General features: G+C 37.9%; 1 protein-coding gene across 3 annotated transcripts in view; it reads left to right on the forward strand.

The window, feature by feature from the left end:
- olf186-M (Ki-ras-induced actin-interacting protein-IP3R-interacting domain olf186-M) overlaps positions 1–19681 on the forward strand; it is a 434062-nt gene that overhangs the window by 318842 nt on the left and 95539 nt on the right. For all 3 annotated transcript variants that reach the window (XM_081745924.1, XM_081745927.1, XM_081745925.1), the window contains exon 5: positions 10284–10326. In XM_081745924.1, the coding sequence (XP_081602050.1) occupies positions 10284–10326 (43 nt within the window). The remainder of the gene's footprint in view (positions 1–10283; positions 10327–19681) is intronic.

The raw sequence follows: 19681 nt of genomic DNA on the forward strand, positions 1-19681 counted from the left end.
AATGACAGGCGATATAATGTTAACATTAGTGCAATCTACTATGGTTTTTATCATATCACTTGAAAGCGAAAAAGTAAAAATTATCTAACAAGTAAACCTTACGTTTAGGTGAATCGAGTTGCTGACTGAGACACATATGAAAAAGTAGTACTAAATGTGGTCAGTATTTCAGTGAAGTTTTAGGTGCGAAGCTCCAGGGGTTTAGGAGATACAGCTACCAGAACATCACATGAAAGTACAGAATAGTCTTCATACAGTTGGAGGTAAAAGCTCTGTAAGACCTCTTGTAACGACAAAAGGTGAATAACAAATATATGGGTACATATTAGGACTAGGGGGAAGTCATATAGTAAGGGTATACCTGACGGCGGCCATCTTGAAATCCGCCATTTTGAATTAAGGTTAAGTTTTTAAAATAGGAATAGGGTCATGTGATACATGATTTAAGGCGCAAATTTAATCAGAAGAACAATGGTGACGTTAATTTTGATTTACGCGCAATTGGTAAAAAGTTACAGGGAAATTAAATATTGTTGCTGCATATGTATTAGTCCTTTACCCCACCTTGTAAATTTTGTGTTAATGATAATAATTAAATAAAAAGCAGATGGATAAATATTAGGTCTATGGTAAGAGTTGCCCTGATGGCGGCCATGTTCAAATCCGCCATTTTGAATCAGACAAAAGTTTTAAACAAAACGCATAACAGTGACCCTTATTAATAGCAAATTTTACCATAACTCCAACGGTATAACCATTTTTGCTTTATCATTAACCAGCACAAAATTAAATGGATCGCTCCTTACGACTACTGCTTTGACGAAATTGTTAACGACAAATGTGTTAAGTGTAACTGGATTGCCTTTGTCAGGTGTGCTCACTGTGAGCAGAGCATTTGTGCAAGTCATGCACTCTTTTCTGAACTACATATTGATTGTACTAATTGAGGACTTTTCTGGAAGAAAGACCCAAGTTCAATTATGACTTAATTCCACTTTGGTCATTTTTCCTTAAATTAGCAACTTGTTTATGCGATAACAAGTGCTGGTTAATGATAAAGCAAAAATGGTTATACCGTTGGATTTATGGTAAAAATTGCTATTAATAAGGTGTCACTGTTATGCGTTTTGTTTAAAACTTTTGTCTGATTCAAAATGGCGGATTTGAACATGGTCGCCATCAAGGCAACTCTTACCATAGACCTAATATTTATCCATCTGCTTTTTATTTAATTATTATCATTAACACAAAATTTACAAGGTGGGGTAAAGGACTAATACATATGCAGCAACAATATTTAATTTCCCTGTAACTTTTTACCAATTGCGCGTAAATCAAAATTAACGTCACCATTGTTCTTCTGATTAAATTTGCGCCTTAAATCATGTATCACATGACCCTATTCCTATTTTAAAAACTTAACCTTAATTCAAAATGGCGGATTTCAAGATGGCCGCCGTCAGGTATACCCTTACTATATGACTTCCCCCTAGTCCTAATATGTACCCATATATTTGTTATTCATCTTTTGTCGTTACAAGAGGTCTTACAGAGTTTTTACCTCCAACTGTATGAAGACTATTCTGTACTTCCATGTGATGTTCTGGTAGCTGTATCTCCTAAACCCCTGGAGCTTCGCACCTAAAACTTCACTGAAATACTGACCACATTTAGTACTCCTTTCTCATATGTGTCTCAGTCACCAACTCGATTCACCCAAACGTAAGGTTTACTTGTAAGTAACAAAGTTTATTGCGTTCCGGGGTGACCGCAGCGAAGCGGGGCGGGTTAACATAAATGACAGGCGATATAATGTTAACATTTACTGCAATCTTCTATGGTTTTTATCATATCACTTGAAAGCGAAAAAGTAAAAATTATCTAAGTAACAAAGTTTATTGCGTTCCGGGGTGACCGCAGCGAAGCGGGGTGAACGCTGCTAGTATCGTATAAACGACTTATTTTTATCACATTATCGGAGAAATGTATCGGCTATAACGTTCATTGTTGATTTTTGTTTGTTACGTGTTTGGAAGTTGCTGACAACAATGTAAGGTTTACGTATTTTCAAACTCTTGCTGACAACAATGTAAGATTTATTTTCAAACTCTTGTTTTCATTATACAGTATTATAGATATCCAATCAATGTGTTTGTTAAATAGTCAAGGCAAGAAATCGCTCTGAAGATGTCGCAACAGAAAAGGAAAGTGCTTAATATTGAAGAAAAGTCACACATAATATGGCGATTAGAAAACGGAGAAACAATCGTCAGCATCGCGAGGGAATTGAGTCTATCACAGTCGACGATTTCTACAATATGGAAGGACAGAGAGAAAATGTAGTCTCTTTTCGAAAAAAAAAAAAAAAAATCTTTAAAAATCAAGCGGGCCAATCATCCGACCACAAAGAGATTGAAGAAGCTTTACTTAAATGGTTTAAGCAGCAAAGAACAAATAATGTGCCGATCAATGGACCTATTCTTCAAGCGAAAGCCAATGAATTTGCTCGTCGGTTGGGCCATCCGAACTTCAATTGTTCTTTCTCTTGGATACAACGTTTCCGAGCTCGTCATGATCTTGTTGCTGGGAAAATTTGTGGCGAAGCTGCGAGTGTAGCTGATGGCGTAACAGACGAGTGGCTATCTAAGAAGTGACCTGCTTTGTGTGAAGGTTACAAGCCAGATGACATATTCAATGCAGATGAAACTGAATTGCTTTACAATATGACGCCAGATAAGACTCTGAAATTTAAAGGTGAACAGTGTTCGGGTGGCAAAATGTCTAAAAGAAGAATCACGGTTATGGTTGCTGCAAATATGACAGGATTTTGTAAAGAAAAGCTTTTGGTGATTGGCATATCCAGAAAACCAAGATGTTTTAAAAATATTCACTCCCTACCTGTAGTTTATGAAAACAATGCAAAGTCTTGGATAACATCGGAAATTTTTGAAAAGTGGTTGCGTAACTGTGACTCTCAGCTGAAACCAAAGAAACGAAAAATTCTTCTCCTGGTCGATAACTGCCCGGCTCATCCTGTAGTTGGTGATCTGCAATACATAAAGCTTGTGTTTTTACCTCCAAATGCCACTTCAGTTTTACAACCTATGGACCAGGGAGTTATAAAATCTCTTAAGACGCAGTACAGGAATCTTCAGGTGATGAACATGTTACAAAAAATCGAAGAAGATAAAGAACCAGTTTTCAACATTCTTGATGCAATTTTAATGATATCTGAAGCGTGGGAAATTTGTCACTCAAAGGACCATTGGTAATTGCTTTAAACAGGCAGGTTTCAAAGACCTTTTTTCACCATCCCACGGTAAGAACGACACGTTTTCAGCAACAGCTGATGATGAAGATGTGGAGGATGCTATTCCTCTTGCGCGATTAGTGCAAGAGCTTGGTCCATCTTTGTCAACTTGTGAAATAGAAGACTTTGCCGAGGTAGACAACCATCTTGCAGTGTGTGCCTCAGCGAGTGAAGAAGAAATTGTAGCTGACATCCAAAGCCAACAGGTAATTGACGAAAATGAAAATGAACAAGAAGAACAATTTGTTGTACCATCACTTAACGAAGCTCTGAGTGCAGTAAAAACTTAAAAATTTGTTATGTTCAAAGAAGAATTTAATTTAAATATCAATAGTGAGACGTTGAAACGAATGCATCGTCAAATGCAAAATGCGTACGCACATCTTAAGTGCAAGAAGCAAAGATAACTTATTACCTTAAGTAGTACAGTATATGCGTTACTGCGTTGCTTACTAAAGTTAAAGCGTTTTCAAAGTACAGACGTGGAATAATAGTGTGTATATTACTTTTTGATGTTTTGTGGTTATGTGTGTGTGTTGGATTTTTGTAATGTGTAAGGTACAGTACATTACGTTTGTACATTTTTTTTTTTAAAAGAACAGCGTTGCATTTATTGTGCGAGAGTACATACAGTAATTTATATAGAGAGTACTGTATTTTAATTTTTGTACGGTAATAAATTAATTTTTGTAATACAATATCTGGAACGAGAATACTGTGCCATTCATGACTTATACTATACAACATATACAGTAAGTTTAAAACATGCTCAACAAGTGAATAGCCTAAAACTTATTGTTAGATACGAAATTTTGAGCAAGAAAATGAAAACCCGGTTTGTGCGACTATTGGCTATAACGACCGTAAATTTGCGTTCCCTTCATAATCGTTATAACCGTTTTATTCTGTATATTAACATATATAAAAATAATAAACATAAATATATTGATTTTTAACGGTGTAGTAGGTATTAGTATAATACAATAATGGAACGGGTAGTATAGTGGGATTATAGTGTATTGTTTGTTACATGGAGACCATTATCCAAATAATCCACGACATTTCATTTAGATGTGATAGTAAAATAAAAGAAATTGAATAAAAATAATTTAAAAAATGCATAATGTAATTAATTAATATTTAAAATAAAAAAATAATTATGTATAAGTTTAATATACAAATATATTACTAAAAGAAAGAAGCATACAATAACTACAAAAGCATGTAAATTGCTAATAGATTATTTGGACTTGTTATACTATACCATATATTAGTTATACTTATTTTAAAGTTTATATTTAATGTCCTAACGACAGCTACTCAAAGACTTCATGTTGAAGCTTTGAACGAAACAAAATAAATCCAAAATGGTAAATTCCAAATAAATAATTTTAAAAAAGTAAATTTTGGTTTACAAAATTTATTTTTTTATACTCGTAAATTTTTTTTGTTTGTTACAACTCGTTGGCACTCTTATTTTTGAATTTTAAAATGTTTAAATTATAGCTTTTTGATAAATATTATTGTTATGTATACAAATATGAAAGTTATTTTTCTTTTTGTTTAATTTTAAAAAATTGTGTATTTGTTTATTAAGACATTATCAAATATTTTATTTTTAACTTTTTTGCAAACAATAAATTGAATTATAAATGCACATATCAAGGTCAGCTAGGTGTTATGTTATAGCTTGTTGTAAATTTTTTAGTTTACACAACCTTGGCTTTATGTTATTTTTATTTTTAAATGCTTTAACTATTTTTCACCTTCCGCGTACAAAATATTTACAATAAAAATATTATTTTAATTGTTTATTTTATGTTAATAAAAAACTTTATGCACTATGTAATAATTTACTTATTATATTATATAATAATATAATATCATGGCATTTCGTTACCATTTTTGGACCCGCTGTTACTTTCTACTTGCTCTACCCAGCTACATAACGTATGGAACATCTCGTGTCTGATATGAAGTGAAGTATGTCAGTAAATATCCATCTTGTTTTTCCTTTCGTACCTAAGAGCTGTTCGTAGTTATGCTCAAAACCCTATCCAAAGGAACTTCCAAATGCAATTTCTTGTTCTAAACTTAGAATTTGCCTCCTCTCTTCCCATTTGTTCATTTGTTTTCTATTAAATGTAATCTGATTTGATTATTCCTACCTTTCGGAGAAGAGCTGAATATCTGAGGCGAAACTCACATTGCATGACCTGATTCGATTAGTAAAATCCTTTTCATTTGTTGAAAAAGGTTTTTCTCGTTGTCACTGCCAGCTGACCAGGTCCCATTGTGTCAGGTACACGAGAGACTGCGTTAAACAATGTGGTAGAGGTTTGCGCAAACGAAATGAAGAGCAAATTCATTTTTGCGAGAGAGTGAGGCAGTGAATGAGAGTACTTCAGCATAATTAATTTTCGTGTAATTGCGTTCTGAAATGTATTTTTGTTCAGTAATGACGCTATTCAGTTGAGTGTGTGTTATCGTACTCAGCAAACTTTGTAGAGATAACCTGCGTGTCATAACAAGCTCTATGGCTTGCAGCAGAAACAAAAGTTCCCTGGTGGCCCTTTCCTGTATAAAACCGATCAACATAGGCTATCACTCCAATCATATCAATTGAATATGTTGTTCGATCTTAGTTTGTGGTGAACAACATTGTGCCTGTGGGTTCTTCCGAGGTTTTCCCGTTTCGTAAAGGGCACAACTGTGGGGGGAAAGAACGAGAATAAACTTTATTTCGTTTCTTTATTCTTCTATAGTCATCTAAGCCAGCTTAAATTTTTTCAGAGCATTCTACACATTAGAGATGGCCAGACATTTTTGTAACTGATATCCCAGATCTAGATTCAAATCCTAGCCTCAGAATCAGATTCATGTTCATAATTTATGAATCTTGGATCCAGATTCGAACCCGAGATCCGGATCCTATGATTTTAAGAATAAATTCAGATGAGAGGTACCCGAATGGTTGTTTTCTTGAGATGTTCCAAAGTTTTGTGCGAAAAATTGTCTACGAAAATTTGTTAAAAGTGTGGTTACTTTTAGTCACCAGACTAATTTTCCGATTGATTAGTTGGTTGGAATTTAGCGATCCTTTTCAGCAGTGGGACGTGGACCATTGACCTACAGTTTAAGGTGGAATATTGGTGGTCGATTTTTTGCCATCCTTTTCCAACATCGTTTCATTTGTATGAAAATGAAGTAATTTGGAAACAATTGTTATTTGACTTGCTGGTGCTCATTGTGTGTGTACAAGCTTATTACTACTTTCATATAATGGCAGAGATGACTAATTTGTAGTCGGGGCTCGTGCGCCCTCAAGCTTACGATCCACAATGAGGCTTGCGGTCATGCTCATGCTAACTCAGATTCGCATACTTTCGAGTTTGGGATCGCTATTCTCAGTGAGATTTGCTCTAGCATGATTATTCACTGCGGCTGTTGGCTGTTTCTGTCGAAATTGCGCATTCGCGCTGTCTCCCAGCATGCCTTGGACATGAAGCGACACCAGTTGCAGTCGTAGCGTCTGTGACAATGGACACCCCCTTCATTCGGTTACTGGATCACCCATCGTGCAGCCTGGACCTTTCGCCGAGCAATTACTATCTCTTCCTTTACCTGAAACAGTTTCTCGCCGGTCAGCTGTTTCACACGGATGAAGAAATGAAAACAAGGGTTGAAGATTGACTTCGGGCACAGGCGGGTGATTTCTATGACGACGCCTACAAAAACTTGTCGAACCCTATGATATATGTTTAAACAAACATGGTAACCATGTAGAAAAATAGCTTAATATGTACAGAGAAAATAATAAAAAAAATGTATGGCTCTATCTGTACTACTATTGTTTGTATTGACAATCGGACCTTACTTTAAAGATAGCCCTCGTACTTCATGAACATTAAAAAAAAAAAAAAAAAAATCACTACCAAGGATGAAAAATTTCTTCTTTAGAGAGTATAACATATTTTTGTAAGGGTAAATTCCCGGACATCGACCTGTCAATTCGCATACTGGTTATCAAGTTTGCGTTAATTAATTGTTTCTAGAAGGAGTATTTCATAAACTATTACCATAGTTAAAAAGTTCTTTTTTAATGAAATAAATCGTTTTTAGTGCATTTTCGAAATAGAAAAAGATTGGATTGGATTTGAGTTTACAACAGCGAGGTTATATGAGACGTACAGCTTAACGTTGGATCCGAGCCACATTCTCCTACGCCAAAAGCGCGTATGCCATCCACTTAGCCACGAGGGAGCTCAGGAATAGAAAAAGAGTACTAATTAAAAATAATATCTATGTTATCGGCAGTGGCGGATCTGGAAGGTAAAAAGTGGGGGTGGGGCAGCTAGACCCCAGACTATGAGGAAATCGTAAGTTTATATTAAACTTTCAAAAATATATAAATAATAGCTGAAATTATTTTTGTCACTCGGAAAACTGGGGGGCCTAGCTTCACCGGCCCCGGGCTTGATCCGCCACTGGTTATCGGTATGTTATAGTACAGTACTTGAAGTACGAAGCTATTTGAAGATTTTTTTTTTTTTTTAAGTCTAGAAAGACTTAATTAAACGTAGAGGTAAGAAAAGAGAAACGATAAAAGGAAAATTTTCTTGGAATCCTTCCCTTCCAGCAAAAAAAAAAAAAAAAAAAAAAAAAAATCCCTGCTGTTTTGTTATATTGTTCTTAACTATTGAACTTGCCAAATAGCTTCCGTGTCAACTAATTTGTATATAAAGTGATTTTAAAAGGGTAAGAAAAAGGGTAGCGGGTATTGATTTTTCTTTTAGGCAAGATTGACGAAAAAGTCGTTTCTCGGTGCATGCTTCACGTAAATTAGACTCGACAGGCACGTCGTGGTCTTCTGAATCTAATTTTAATATAGGCGTATATAGAAAACGTAAATGCGCCAGACGTGCTTATTGAAGAAAGTAGATACCGTGGGACGAACTCTTCTATTGATTTTCGTTGTCGTCTCCGTCTTTTTGTAGTACGTGTCTTTCTATTTGAATGCTCCTCGTCAACACGGAGATTATTGAATTAATTATGTCTAAAGAAAATTAGGATTTCGTGAAATTACGGAATCAAATGAGCTCTAAGGAAAAATTAAAATTTAATTAGAACTGCAAATATGTACATCTTTGAAATCTTCACAATTTATAATACCAGTACGATATTTCAGGTTGGTATGGTTTTGCTTCTAATTCATAGTTTGGTACTTAATCTATTACAAGGGTATTTCCGAAAGTTGCCATCCTAACTCTGTTTAGAAGACGTGCGTTAAGCTCACTGCATAACAATGATTCATTTAACTCTGCTGTTTCTAACAATGATGCAGTGCTAAATCTGGGCTGTAGGATGGATGCCAAATCTCTTTGAAGCTAGTCTCACTGCAGCTCTAGTGCTAAATCTGGGCTGTAAGGTGGGTGCTGAACCTCCTCGAAGCCACAGTCTTTCATATGCAGCCTTAGTACTAAATCTGGGCTGTACAGTGGATGCCAAATCTCCTTGAAGCCAGTCTTTCACTGCAGCCTTAGAGCTAAGACTGGGCTGTAAGGTGGGTGCAGAACCTCCTCGAAGCCACAGTCTTTCACTGCAGCCTTAGTACTAAATCTGGGCTGTACAGTGGATGCCAAATTTCCTTGAAGCCAGTCTTTCACTGCAGCCTTAGAGCTAAGACTGGGCTGTAAGGTGGGTGCTGAACCTCCTCGAAGCCACAGTCTTTCATATGCAGCCTTAGTACTAAATCTGGGCTGTACAGTGGATGCCAAATCTCCTTAAAGCCAGTCTTTCACTGCAGCCTTAGAGCTAAGACTGGGCTGTAAGGTGGGTGCTGAACCTCCTCGAAGCCACAGTCTTTCACTGCAGCCTTAGTACTAAATCTGGGCTGTACAGTGGATGCCAAATTTCCTTGAAGCCAGTCTTTCACTGCAGCCTTAGAGCTAAGACTGGGCTGTAAGGTGGGTGCTGAACCTCCTCGAAGCCACAGTCTTTCATATGCAGCCTTAGTACTAAATCTGGGCTGTACAGTGGATGCCAAATCTCCTTAAAGCCAGTCTTTCACTGCAGCCTTAGAGCTAAGACTGGGCTGTAAGGTGGGTGCTGAACCTCCTCGAAGCCACAGTTTTTCACTGCAGCCTTAGTACTAAATCTGGGCTGTACAGTGGATGCCAAATTTCCTTGAAGCCAGTCTTTCACTGCAGCCTTAGAGCTAAGACTGGGCTGTAAGGTGGGTGCTGAACCTCCTCGAAGCCACAGTCTTTCATATGCAGCCTTAGTACTAAATCTGGGCTGTACAGTGGATGCCAAATCTCCTTAAAGCCAGTCTTTCACTGCAGCCTTAGAGCTAAGACTGGGCTGTAAGGTGGGTGCTGAACCTCCTCGAAGCCACAGTCTTTCATATGCAGCCTTGGCAATAACATAAAAGAATGCACAGTGAATGATCTTAACCCAAACCAAACAAAACCACTTGGCGTAACAGCCCATTTGTGAGCTTAACTAGTACGCCTGCTCCAACGCCATCTGCTAGCGACTGGCTGAACTACGTCCAGCCTAGCGGCGACCACGTGCTCAATGTGCTACGACGCCCAGTCCCTAATACGTTCATCAGGAGCTTTCCAGACCTAGTGACCGTCACGTCTTGTTTTCACGTGTTCCCCTACTTTGCCTCACAACGCTGGGTGGACGCCGAAAATTGAGAAGCACCGTCCGGGAATCGAATCCGGGACCACGCGGACATAAGACCAACGCTCTAACCTAGACTAGGTGTCCCTATATGAATGATCTTACACTTCCAAAACTAGTTTCTTAGGAAGGGTAAGAACAGTAATATCAAAGTGTACTTAACCTAGGTCAGAACTTTGTAATCTTTAGTTTCAATTCCTTCTTCTAAATTAAATTTGGTTGTTTTTTGAAAACTTATATCAGGGCATAAAAATTAATGACATTTTTGTTTCTTTTGTTACAGCCGGCCATTTATATGATGGATTGGAAGTTATTTCCGGTGGAAGGTAAGTGGTCTAATATTAATTTACATTTTATTTAATTATCCGTTACAGAACCGGAGTTCAAATCTCAATTAAATTGACACATTAAGATAATTGTTTTGGCAATAGTGGTGTTGAAGATCCTTCACCGTACCATTTGGTGCAATTATTGCGATAAAGAATTCGGAATCTCCCTTCTCACCCCTTCAGAACCAAAAACAGAACCATAGGGCTGAGCAGTACCTATTGTCACAGAAGAGAAAAAGAAAATAAAGAATAAGATGATAAATGGCTAAGAAAAGAAAATCGATTTAGAAGTCAATAACTAATTGGCGTTTTCTTAAAATTAGGGATATATTTATCCGTGAAGTGGCAACACTGCATATATATATATATATATATATATATATATATATATACAGATGGTGATCAGAAAAATGGAAACAACACCTGAACGAAATTGCAGGGCATCGGCCAGTTCTGTGAGAGAGGATGGAGGTGGAAATCGTCGCCGGAGTCGTGTTTCCAAGACGGACCACAGATGTTCAATTATTTTGAGATCTGGGGATTGGGCGGGCCAGGGGAGGTGTTGAACTTCATCCTGATGTTCCTCAAACCACGCTGCAACAACGCCAGCTGTGTGAATGGGTGCATTACCATCCTGGAAGATGGCGTCATTGTCCGGGAACAACATCCGGGCCATAGGATGCAAGTGGTCTCCTAAAATTGCGACATAATCGTTGGCAGTGATTCGTCCGCTAAGTGTGACCACAGAACCCAATGAAAACCATAATATGGCGGCCCACAGCATCACCAAGACGCCGCCATGTTTCACAGTTGGGCGGAGACACTGCAGATCATAAGCTTCTTTGGGCGTTCTCCACATATAAAAACGGCCCGTGGTTGGGAATAGGGTGAAGGATGACTCATCCGACCATATCACACGTTTCCAGTCCTCAACGGTCCAAGTTGCATGGTCGCGGCACCATTTGCGGCGTGCGAAAGCGTTATGGTTCCTGATGAGTGGTTTGGCCCGTGCAACACGACCCCGTAAGTTCATGTCATGTAATTCGCGGCGGACTGTGATTGTCGAAACAGGGTGGGGGATGTGCTGATTGAGTTCCTTCGTCACTTGCTCCGCAGTGGCACGACGGTTCTGCGTGACAATTCGCTTTAATACCCGGCGTGACCTGTCACTCATGATTTTCTTCCGCCCACTGTTCCGCTTCCCCGATGTGGTTTTCCCGTGTGTTGTGTAGGCCGTCATCACCTTCGACACTGTCCCACGCGACACACCTAACACAGTAGCCACTGCCGTCATACTCACTCCACATAACCGCGCACCAACAATTTGCCCTCTTTGAAAATCTGAGAGGTCTCCCATTTTACACTACCTCCGTCTGCTGCAGCCACTGGACACTGCTGTTCCACTGCGCCTGACGTAGTATGGAGACCGACCTAACACACCACCACCAGCGGTCCTGCGCTGCGGGCGCCACGACACCACTGCCAACCCATACATCTGACGTGTTGCCAACTACAGGTGTTTCCATTTTTCTGATCATCACCTGTATATCTTCTGCAGCTTTTAGTACACGGCTCTGAAATGCGTTCGTAACGCGTTTTTATGGCTCAAGTGCAGCTTGGAATATGCTGATCATTAGGGCAACCCAAAAGCATAATAAGCATAACAGCAATTTACACATATGGTTGGTACCTTGAGCATGGTTGTGGTTGTCTAAGGGTCCGGAAGAAACTAATTTTAAAAGCATAATTTTAGAAAATAAAGCATAAAGCATAATTTAAAATATATAGTAAAAATCTTGGAAAACTCTATTCTTGGAACAATTCTTGGAAAATTCTGTTTAACTCCAAGTTTAACATACTGTATTAATACTTAAAAAAAAAAAAAAAAAAACAATATTTACAATGCAAAATCTTTGAGAACATAACAATGCAACAACGAAAAGCTAATTTTTGTTTCTATTGTCATGTGTACCTCTTGAACTTGAACATCATCTGTACTTTTTGGTGGTGTCTTTTGCTTTCTCTTTCTGTATATATGCACCTCTAAGGCGCACACAAGTGATAGAAAAACTGACACGAGTTGAGTTGATTTTGAGTTTAACGTCCCTTTCTGCAGCGAGGCTATATGAGACGGAACCTATTGATTAACGTGGAATCCGAACCACAGAGCTCCCTACGGAAATCGAACCCGGGTCTCCCACGCCAAAGGCGTGTAGTAAAGGATATCTCTTTACAGTGCATTAAGAGTCTTCATCCCGGCGAAATTAAAATACCGCTAATTTTACAGTAATTATGTGACATCTTCAAATAGATAAAAGATAATTGAAATATGGAACAAGAGCACCCTAGACAATATTATTTTGCGTGAGGTACCGTTATCACGAGTCACCTAGTGGATTTCCGTTTTCAGCTGTTTAGAAACGCGAAAATAAATGCCTATTTTCAAAATGGCTCGAATTCGAAAGCAGATAAGTGAGTCGGGATAACGGCATCTCATGTAAAATAATATTGTCTAGGGCGCTCTTGTTCCACATTTCGATTATCTTTTATCTGTTTGAAGATATCACATAATTACTGTAAAATTAGCGGTATTTTAATTTCGCCGGGATGAAGACTCTTAAGTAGAAAGTTCATTACATATGAAAGAAACCGATTGCATAAAATATTAATCAATAGATTAAGATATTTAGAATATTTAATGTATAGTAAATATTATACATTATACACGATTAATGTAAAACAATCATTGAAATTAACAATAAAGCATAATTTGAAAAAAAAGATAAAGCATAATTAAACAAAACATAATGTGGGTTGCTCTACTGATAATGTATTTAAATGTGGATGGCTAATCACAATGTGCTGCAAACGCGAAAGCAATAAAAACGCGCAGAATACGTCGGCTCGAGCGGATTTGGTGTGTTTCGGAACAATAGACCGCCTGCTGTTTCGGAATCAGTAAAAGATGTCTAAAGAAAAGGGAATAAAGGAAACGTGTTGCCAGGAAAAAGGAATTTTAACGAGAAACAGCTGCTTGGAAGATGCTTTGTGCAGAGTATTGGAACTCTGCTGTTATAAAGTATGTGAGTGTATAACAAAAGAAAATTCACAAAAATACACGGAAATTCCGAAAAATTAGCTAATCACAGAAAAATCTATGTAACACAATAGGCTTATTTCTCGTGATACGCATGAATGAGAATAAGGTTGTGGCAGTAACGTCTGGAACCCTGCGAGAGTAAAATTACCGAGAAGCCACCTAGGTCGCGTTTGCTGCGAGAGATAACGCATCGGAAACGCATCCTCGAATAGCCATAGTCTGAACGTGCACATTGTTCTGTGAGGAAACCTAGAATTCTTCAAATCCGTTTCCCAGGAATGCTGTATGGTGGGTCCAAGCGAATAGCCTGCTGTACCGAAAACATTGCTTCTTTTTTTTTATTTATTATAGGGCACCTTACCAGTATGGAACCCAAACTGCTACTACGATTGGGTAAAATCCACTATTCTGGATTGAAAACCACCTATTTTCCAACAACTATTTTCTTTTTCCATTTTTCTTATCTTTACTCATAACACACTTGTCTAATGGCCCCGGACTTTTGATACACCCGGTATATATCCATTTTTTTTTTTTTTTTGTATTAATGTGTACATATACAGGTTGATTATAATTAAAGTCCCACTTTCAAAATGCTGTAAAAAAAATCACTGATTAGAAAATGGCTTCAAATTTGAACTAAATACGCATGAAGAAGGGGGAAACGGTATGACACAAGGATCTTATAAAATAGAAGATCTGCCCTTACAACAAAATCTAGAAGCCATACGTCGTAGCATCGCCACCCCTACTCTGCCCACTCCGCCCAATAGGATCGCAATGTTTTGAGTCAGAACGAAAGTAGCCAATCAGACGATGGCAGAAACGAGAGTAGCCAATCAGATGAGTCTATGCTCGGTTGTTTTTTGGCTTCATCGTTTTAATAGGATGAAGATACATATGGACAGATCCTCTATTTATAACATCCTTGGTATGACATAAGAAAAAACAAGTTCCAAAGTGTATCAATAGATGACATTGTTAGCGGCATAACGAAAGTGGATTCGGCTACAAGTGACATTTTATGCTTTCTATACGGTTTTTGGCCTAACGATAACCGAGTTTTCCCGTTCAATGTGGAAACGACCTTGCCGTGGAGGATGGGCTTTCCACTGACAGTCTCACAACTGTTGAATGACTTGAAAGTTATTTTACCTTCACAAAACTGAAGCAATCATATACATTCAACGGTACAGTTGGTTTAATGTGCAACTCATGGCAAAGCCGTCGTATTTTGATTCAAACTGTCACTTGTAGCCGAATCCACTTTTGTTATGCCGCTTACAGCGCCATCTATTGATACACTTTGGAACTTGTTCAAGTATGTTCAGTTCAAATTTGATGTCATTCTGACCAGTTTTTTAAATGGCATTTTGCAAGTAGGAATTTAATTATAATCATTCTGTACAAACACATGAAATTATTTGAAGTTGGGAGTTGGAACCCTTATTCCCTTGGCGAAATTCTACGTACGCCACTGGAATTAATTATGCGTATGAATTTGAATGCTGAATTTTTAAAAGTAAAGCGAGGCCAAAATTAAAAAAAAAAAAAGACTGTACAGCATCGTCAGATCAAGTTCGTGGAAATTTTTCTTCTTTTTCAATAAAGCAATTCCCCCCTCCCCCCCAAAAAAAATTCCGTTGTTCAGGAATATTTTGTTCTTCCCGGTAATTGCTTCGGAAGTTATTCCACCGCCACCCTCAAGGGTACACTAACACATTAGACTCTCCTATGAAAATTTCAGAGATCATACAGCATCAGATAAACTAGAATGTGTTTGTGAGAGTGAGGAAGAGAGAGACTTGGATGTGCTAATGTAAAACACTCTGGAAATGCTGAAGTAGTTACTGATCGTCGAGAACAAAAGGAAACAATAATAACTATTTAAAAAATCTGTTGAAAACAATGCTTTTATAAAATATACACTAAAAAGGATTATTTTGGTGAGTTAAAAGAAGAAATTGGACTAAGAAAAATTGATCTAGTATGGCATTCCCATTTACCAGACATTGGTTGTCACCAGTGCCGGACTGGTCACGTTGGCTCTTGACGATCGCCAAGGGCCCGAGTTGGCAATCACAAGTGTTTTCTTGAACCTTCCTACCAAAAAGGTTGCGGAAGCCTAAGTTCGTCTTTCCGAAAGAAGTTTTCTAGAGCGCCAATCCTGGGGGGCCCGGGACCCCAAAGCTCATGTGGGTCCACATTTATTTTTATGAATATGTATTTTTTATTGTTATAGGTCTATGTATTTTTATGAATGCCCTCCCCTTAAAGTTACAGAGAAATTGGCGCCCTTTCTCCCCTTGCTCATATCAGTACGGTCCCGTGAGCCAGTAAAACTTCGTACTTAGCAAAGGACCTCTCTAGTCCGTAACGGCCCCATGCGCTTATTCGCTTTCAGCTGTTGTCTCATGCGTACACCCAACTCCTCTTTCAGGCTCTCCTCTGGAAAACTGCGTTTAAAAAAAAAAACTGTTAAAGTAACTGACGATTACGTTTGATTGTCTCAGTATTATTGTACTTTTTTTTTTTTGTTTTGTACTATAGGCCTATACAGTATATCGTATTTATTCAGTACAGGAAATATGATTTTGTCACCTTTCATGTTTTGTAACTGACGTATCAAGTTTATATATAAATATAAAATATATATATATATATATATATATATATATATAATATGAGGGGGGCACGGTGGCTCAGTGCGTTCACCTCCGGTGCTTGGGGTTCCTGGTTCAATCCCAGCTCGCGCCGTGCGGGCTTTGTGGTGGACAAACACCGTGCTCGTGGGTTTTCCCGGTGTTCTCCGTTTCCTCCCACTTTCTTCATTCTACCATTTCATTCATCTTTCATCATCACCGTGTCCTTTAGCCTAACCGGCATAACCGTGAGACTCAAAGATTTTTATTATAAGGGGTGGCCTTTAAGGACCCGTGCCGAGGGCCTTCAACTTGACCAATCCGACACTGGTTGTCACCTTACGACCAGGTTCCTCACACCTCAAGGTCACATCTACACCAACGCAAAATCTTGTTTTCTGGGTCTGGTGGATTAGCCACCAAGTGGTGCATTACCAGCTCCTACCACTAGGCCAATCATCAATGCGGATTTGTACTCGTAGCAGTTGCAATTGCTATAACATGCATTCCAACAGGAGCCAACGTTAGTTACCTGCGAGGATGTGCCGTAATGCAAGACATCTGACAAGGACGACCAAGGATACCATTCAGCTACTTGACTGGTAGGCACTATGTCACCGACCATATTCGCCGCACCTAGTGCCACGTATTTTATTCCCTGGACAGTCACCCGTGTAATTTTTCGACACATACTCAGAAACTTCTTTGCGTTGAAGTCAGAAAGGAGATTATCACAATGGCACTGCGTAGTTGGAGGAATGTTGGCAAAGAGTGTTGAATGCTGATGGAGATTAGAGACCTAACGTTCAATACCATCCGCTGTATGCATATCTGTCTCTGACAATCGAATGGCCGAATTATTTTTGGTTACTTTGTTTCTCAGTAGTTTTTTGTTTTTAATAAAATGACAAACTACGCGGCAGCTATGTGAAAATATTGTATTGTCATAGGGTTTAACCTCTTCGGACGCCTAGTATCGTATACGACACACAAAATAAGCATTATTTTTACTGATAGAGCGACAACATGGCACACACGACGGGCGTATTTTCCTTTTCTTTCTTGTCGTCAGAGTAGGCTTTGCATTTGATAGAAGCTTGACAATTGAAGAACGCTTTCCGTTGGTTCTACGTAGTGTTTTTGAGTTGAAAAAATATCGCAGAAACCGAAAAATGACACGATTACATAAGTATTCTACTTCTCTTTCTTTAACGTGTTATTTTCTGTAATGCCTATTGATTTATCTGGCCAAAGCCTTGGGGATAAATACCCAGTTGATTATTTTGCTCTTCTATTGTGTAGGGGAAAATAGAGACCTTTGTTTTATCATGTGTCGTATGCGACACTATGAAACCAACCGTTACAAAAGATGATTATTCATAATCTAGAGTTATCTTATGTTTTCAATTTCTTCACTTGGGTTTTATGACCACGTGACCGTGTTTTAGGTATTGGATATTGTTCTTATTTTGCATAGATGTATTAAGTGTGTAGGCGTACGTAGTGGGGAGGCAAGGGGAACAGACCACTACCAGAACATCGTTTCTCACTTTTTATTGGTAGAGTTCCAATGTATCCTATATGACACGTATCATTGTCACTACTCTGTGAAAGAAAAAGTAATTTCTCTTCCTCTTTGCATGTATGGAACGTAAGCATTTCTAAAACAAAATTTACAAGACAAAACTATTTTGTTCTACTACTGACACTGAAGAGGTTAAGTATTAGAGCTCTAGTTAGTACAAAAGTGCGTGAAATATAAGGCACATGATTTGTCTTTAAAAGACCAAAAATAAACTAATAGAAGGATTGTAATAATAGGAAACACGATATAAAATACCTCCCCGAAAAAAAAGTTTTATGGAAAAAATGCATTCTCATTATCGTTATGAAAATCAAGTAAATATTGAAAAACGTCTCGAAGCGAACGCGGTTGCCCTTATCAAATTATATATTGTAGATAAACTTAATCGCATACCTATGTTGCTTTTTTTTATTGATTTATACGCTTAATGATCAGTAATGACACTATAATAAAATTAAAGCTTAGCATAATTCACAGAAAGACACGTTAAAAATAAAGTTTAAAATAGTTAAGTAAACTAATTTTAAATGTATTCATTGAAATCTATCAATTTGATTTATGTTCAGTCTTAACATAACGTTATTTAACTCTTTGTTTTACTAAAAATAAGCTTTATGCATTATGGTTGTGTCCAATAGGCTGACGTAGACGATGGATGGATTGATTAATCTCTCATGAACATCAAGATTGTATGTGATGAGACTTAGTGATTGACGATGGATGGATTGATTAATTCCTCTTGAACACCAATACTAGATCTGATTGAGCCTAGTGATTGACAATGGATGGATTGGTTAATCTTTCTTGAACACCAAGATTGTGATTGGGCCTACTGATTGACAGTGAATGGATTGAAGTAATCCCCCTTGAACACCAAGACTGTATATGATTGGGGTTATTGATTGACGATGGACGATTGATTAATCCCTCTTGAACACCAAGGCTGTATGTGTTTGGGTCTACTGATTGACAATTGATGGATTGATTAATTCCTCTTGAACACCAAGACTGTATGTGATTGAGCCTACTGATTGACAACGGATGGATTGATCAATCCCTCTTAAACACCAAGGCTGTATATGATTGGGGTTACTGATTGACGATGGACGATTGATCGATGCCTCTTGAACCAAGACTATGTGATTGGGCCTACTGATTGACGATTGATAAATTGAGTAATCTTTGTTGAACACTATATATGATGATGCCTACTGATTGACGATGGATGGATTCATTAATCCGTCTTGAACACGAAGAGTATATGTGATTGAGTCCACTGATTGACAGTGGATGGATTGATTAATCTGTCTTGACTGTATATGATGAGGCACACTAATTAAAGTGGGGGCAAATGAAATTTTTGCGTTTTACATCCCATGATATGCACTGTAGGCTAAAAAGAGATGCATGATTAACGAAAATGAATGATATGAAAGGCTTGGTGGAATGAAAATGGGGGAGTTAAAGAACATTGAGAAAATCCACGCACATATGATGTACACCATAAATTCACATAGCATGAAATCAAACCAGAGATCCCTCGCATCAGAGATGAGGGTTCTACAACTGACCCACCAGATAGAAAAAGACTGTTATTTTCAAACAATAAAGAATTCTTGTAATCTTGAATTACCTTTTAAAAGCTTATCTCGACTAAGTAGCATGAGTCGGTTGATTTTAAAGTCATACTTTTCATTTTCTTTATCAGCATCAAAATATTTGATATGGTGGTCTTTTCGTTTTATCGTAGTTTTTCAAAGACTCACGAACACTTTGCACTTTGGAATAATGTAACATACTATATTACAAAAGGCATGTTTGTTCGTGAAATATAAATTTCATTAAAGAAACAGACTCTAAAAACTCCATGACGTTATAGTCCACTAAAGTCTATAACCGACTGGTTGTTTTTAGGTGTGTTGTATGGTCAGCACAACCGCACCTCTCTGTCATATCTGATTTTGTAGATTGGAATTTGCTACGTCTTAAGTCAAGTTTCCACTCAATTCGACTGTCCCACGATAG

Source organism: Thermobia domestica, chromosome 18 (genome assembly GCF_964235325.1).
Source record: "Thermobia domestica chromosome 18, izTheDome1.hap1.1, whole genome shotgun sequence".
NCBI lineage: Eukaryota > Metazoa > Arthropoda > Insecta > Zygentoma > Lepismatidae > Thermobia > Thermobia domestica.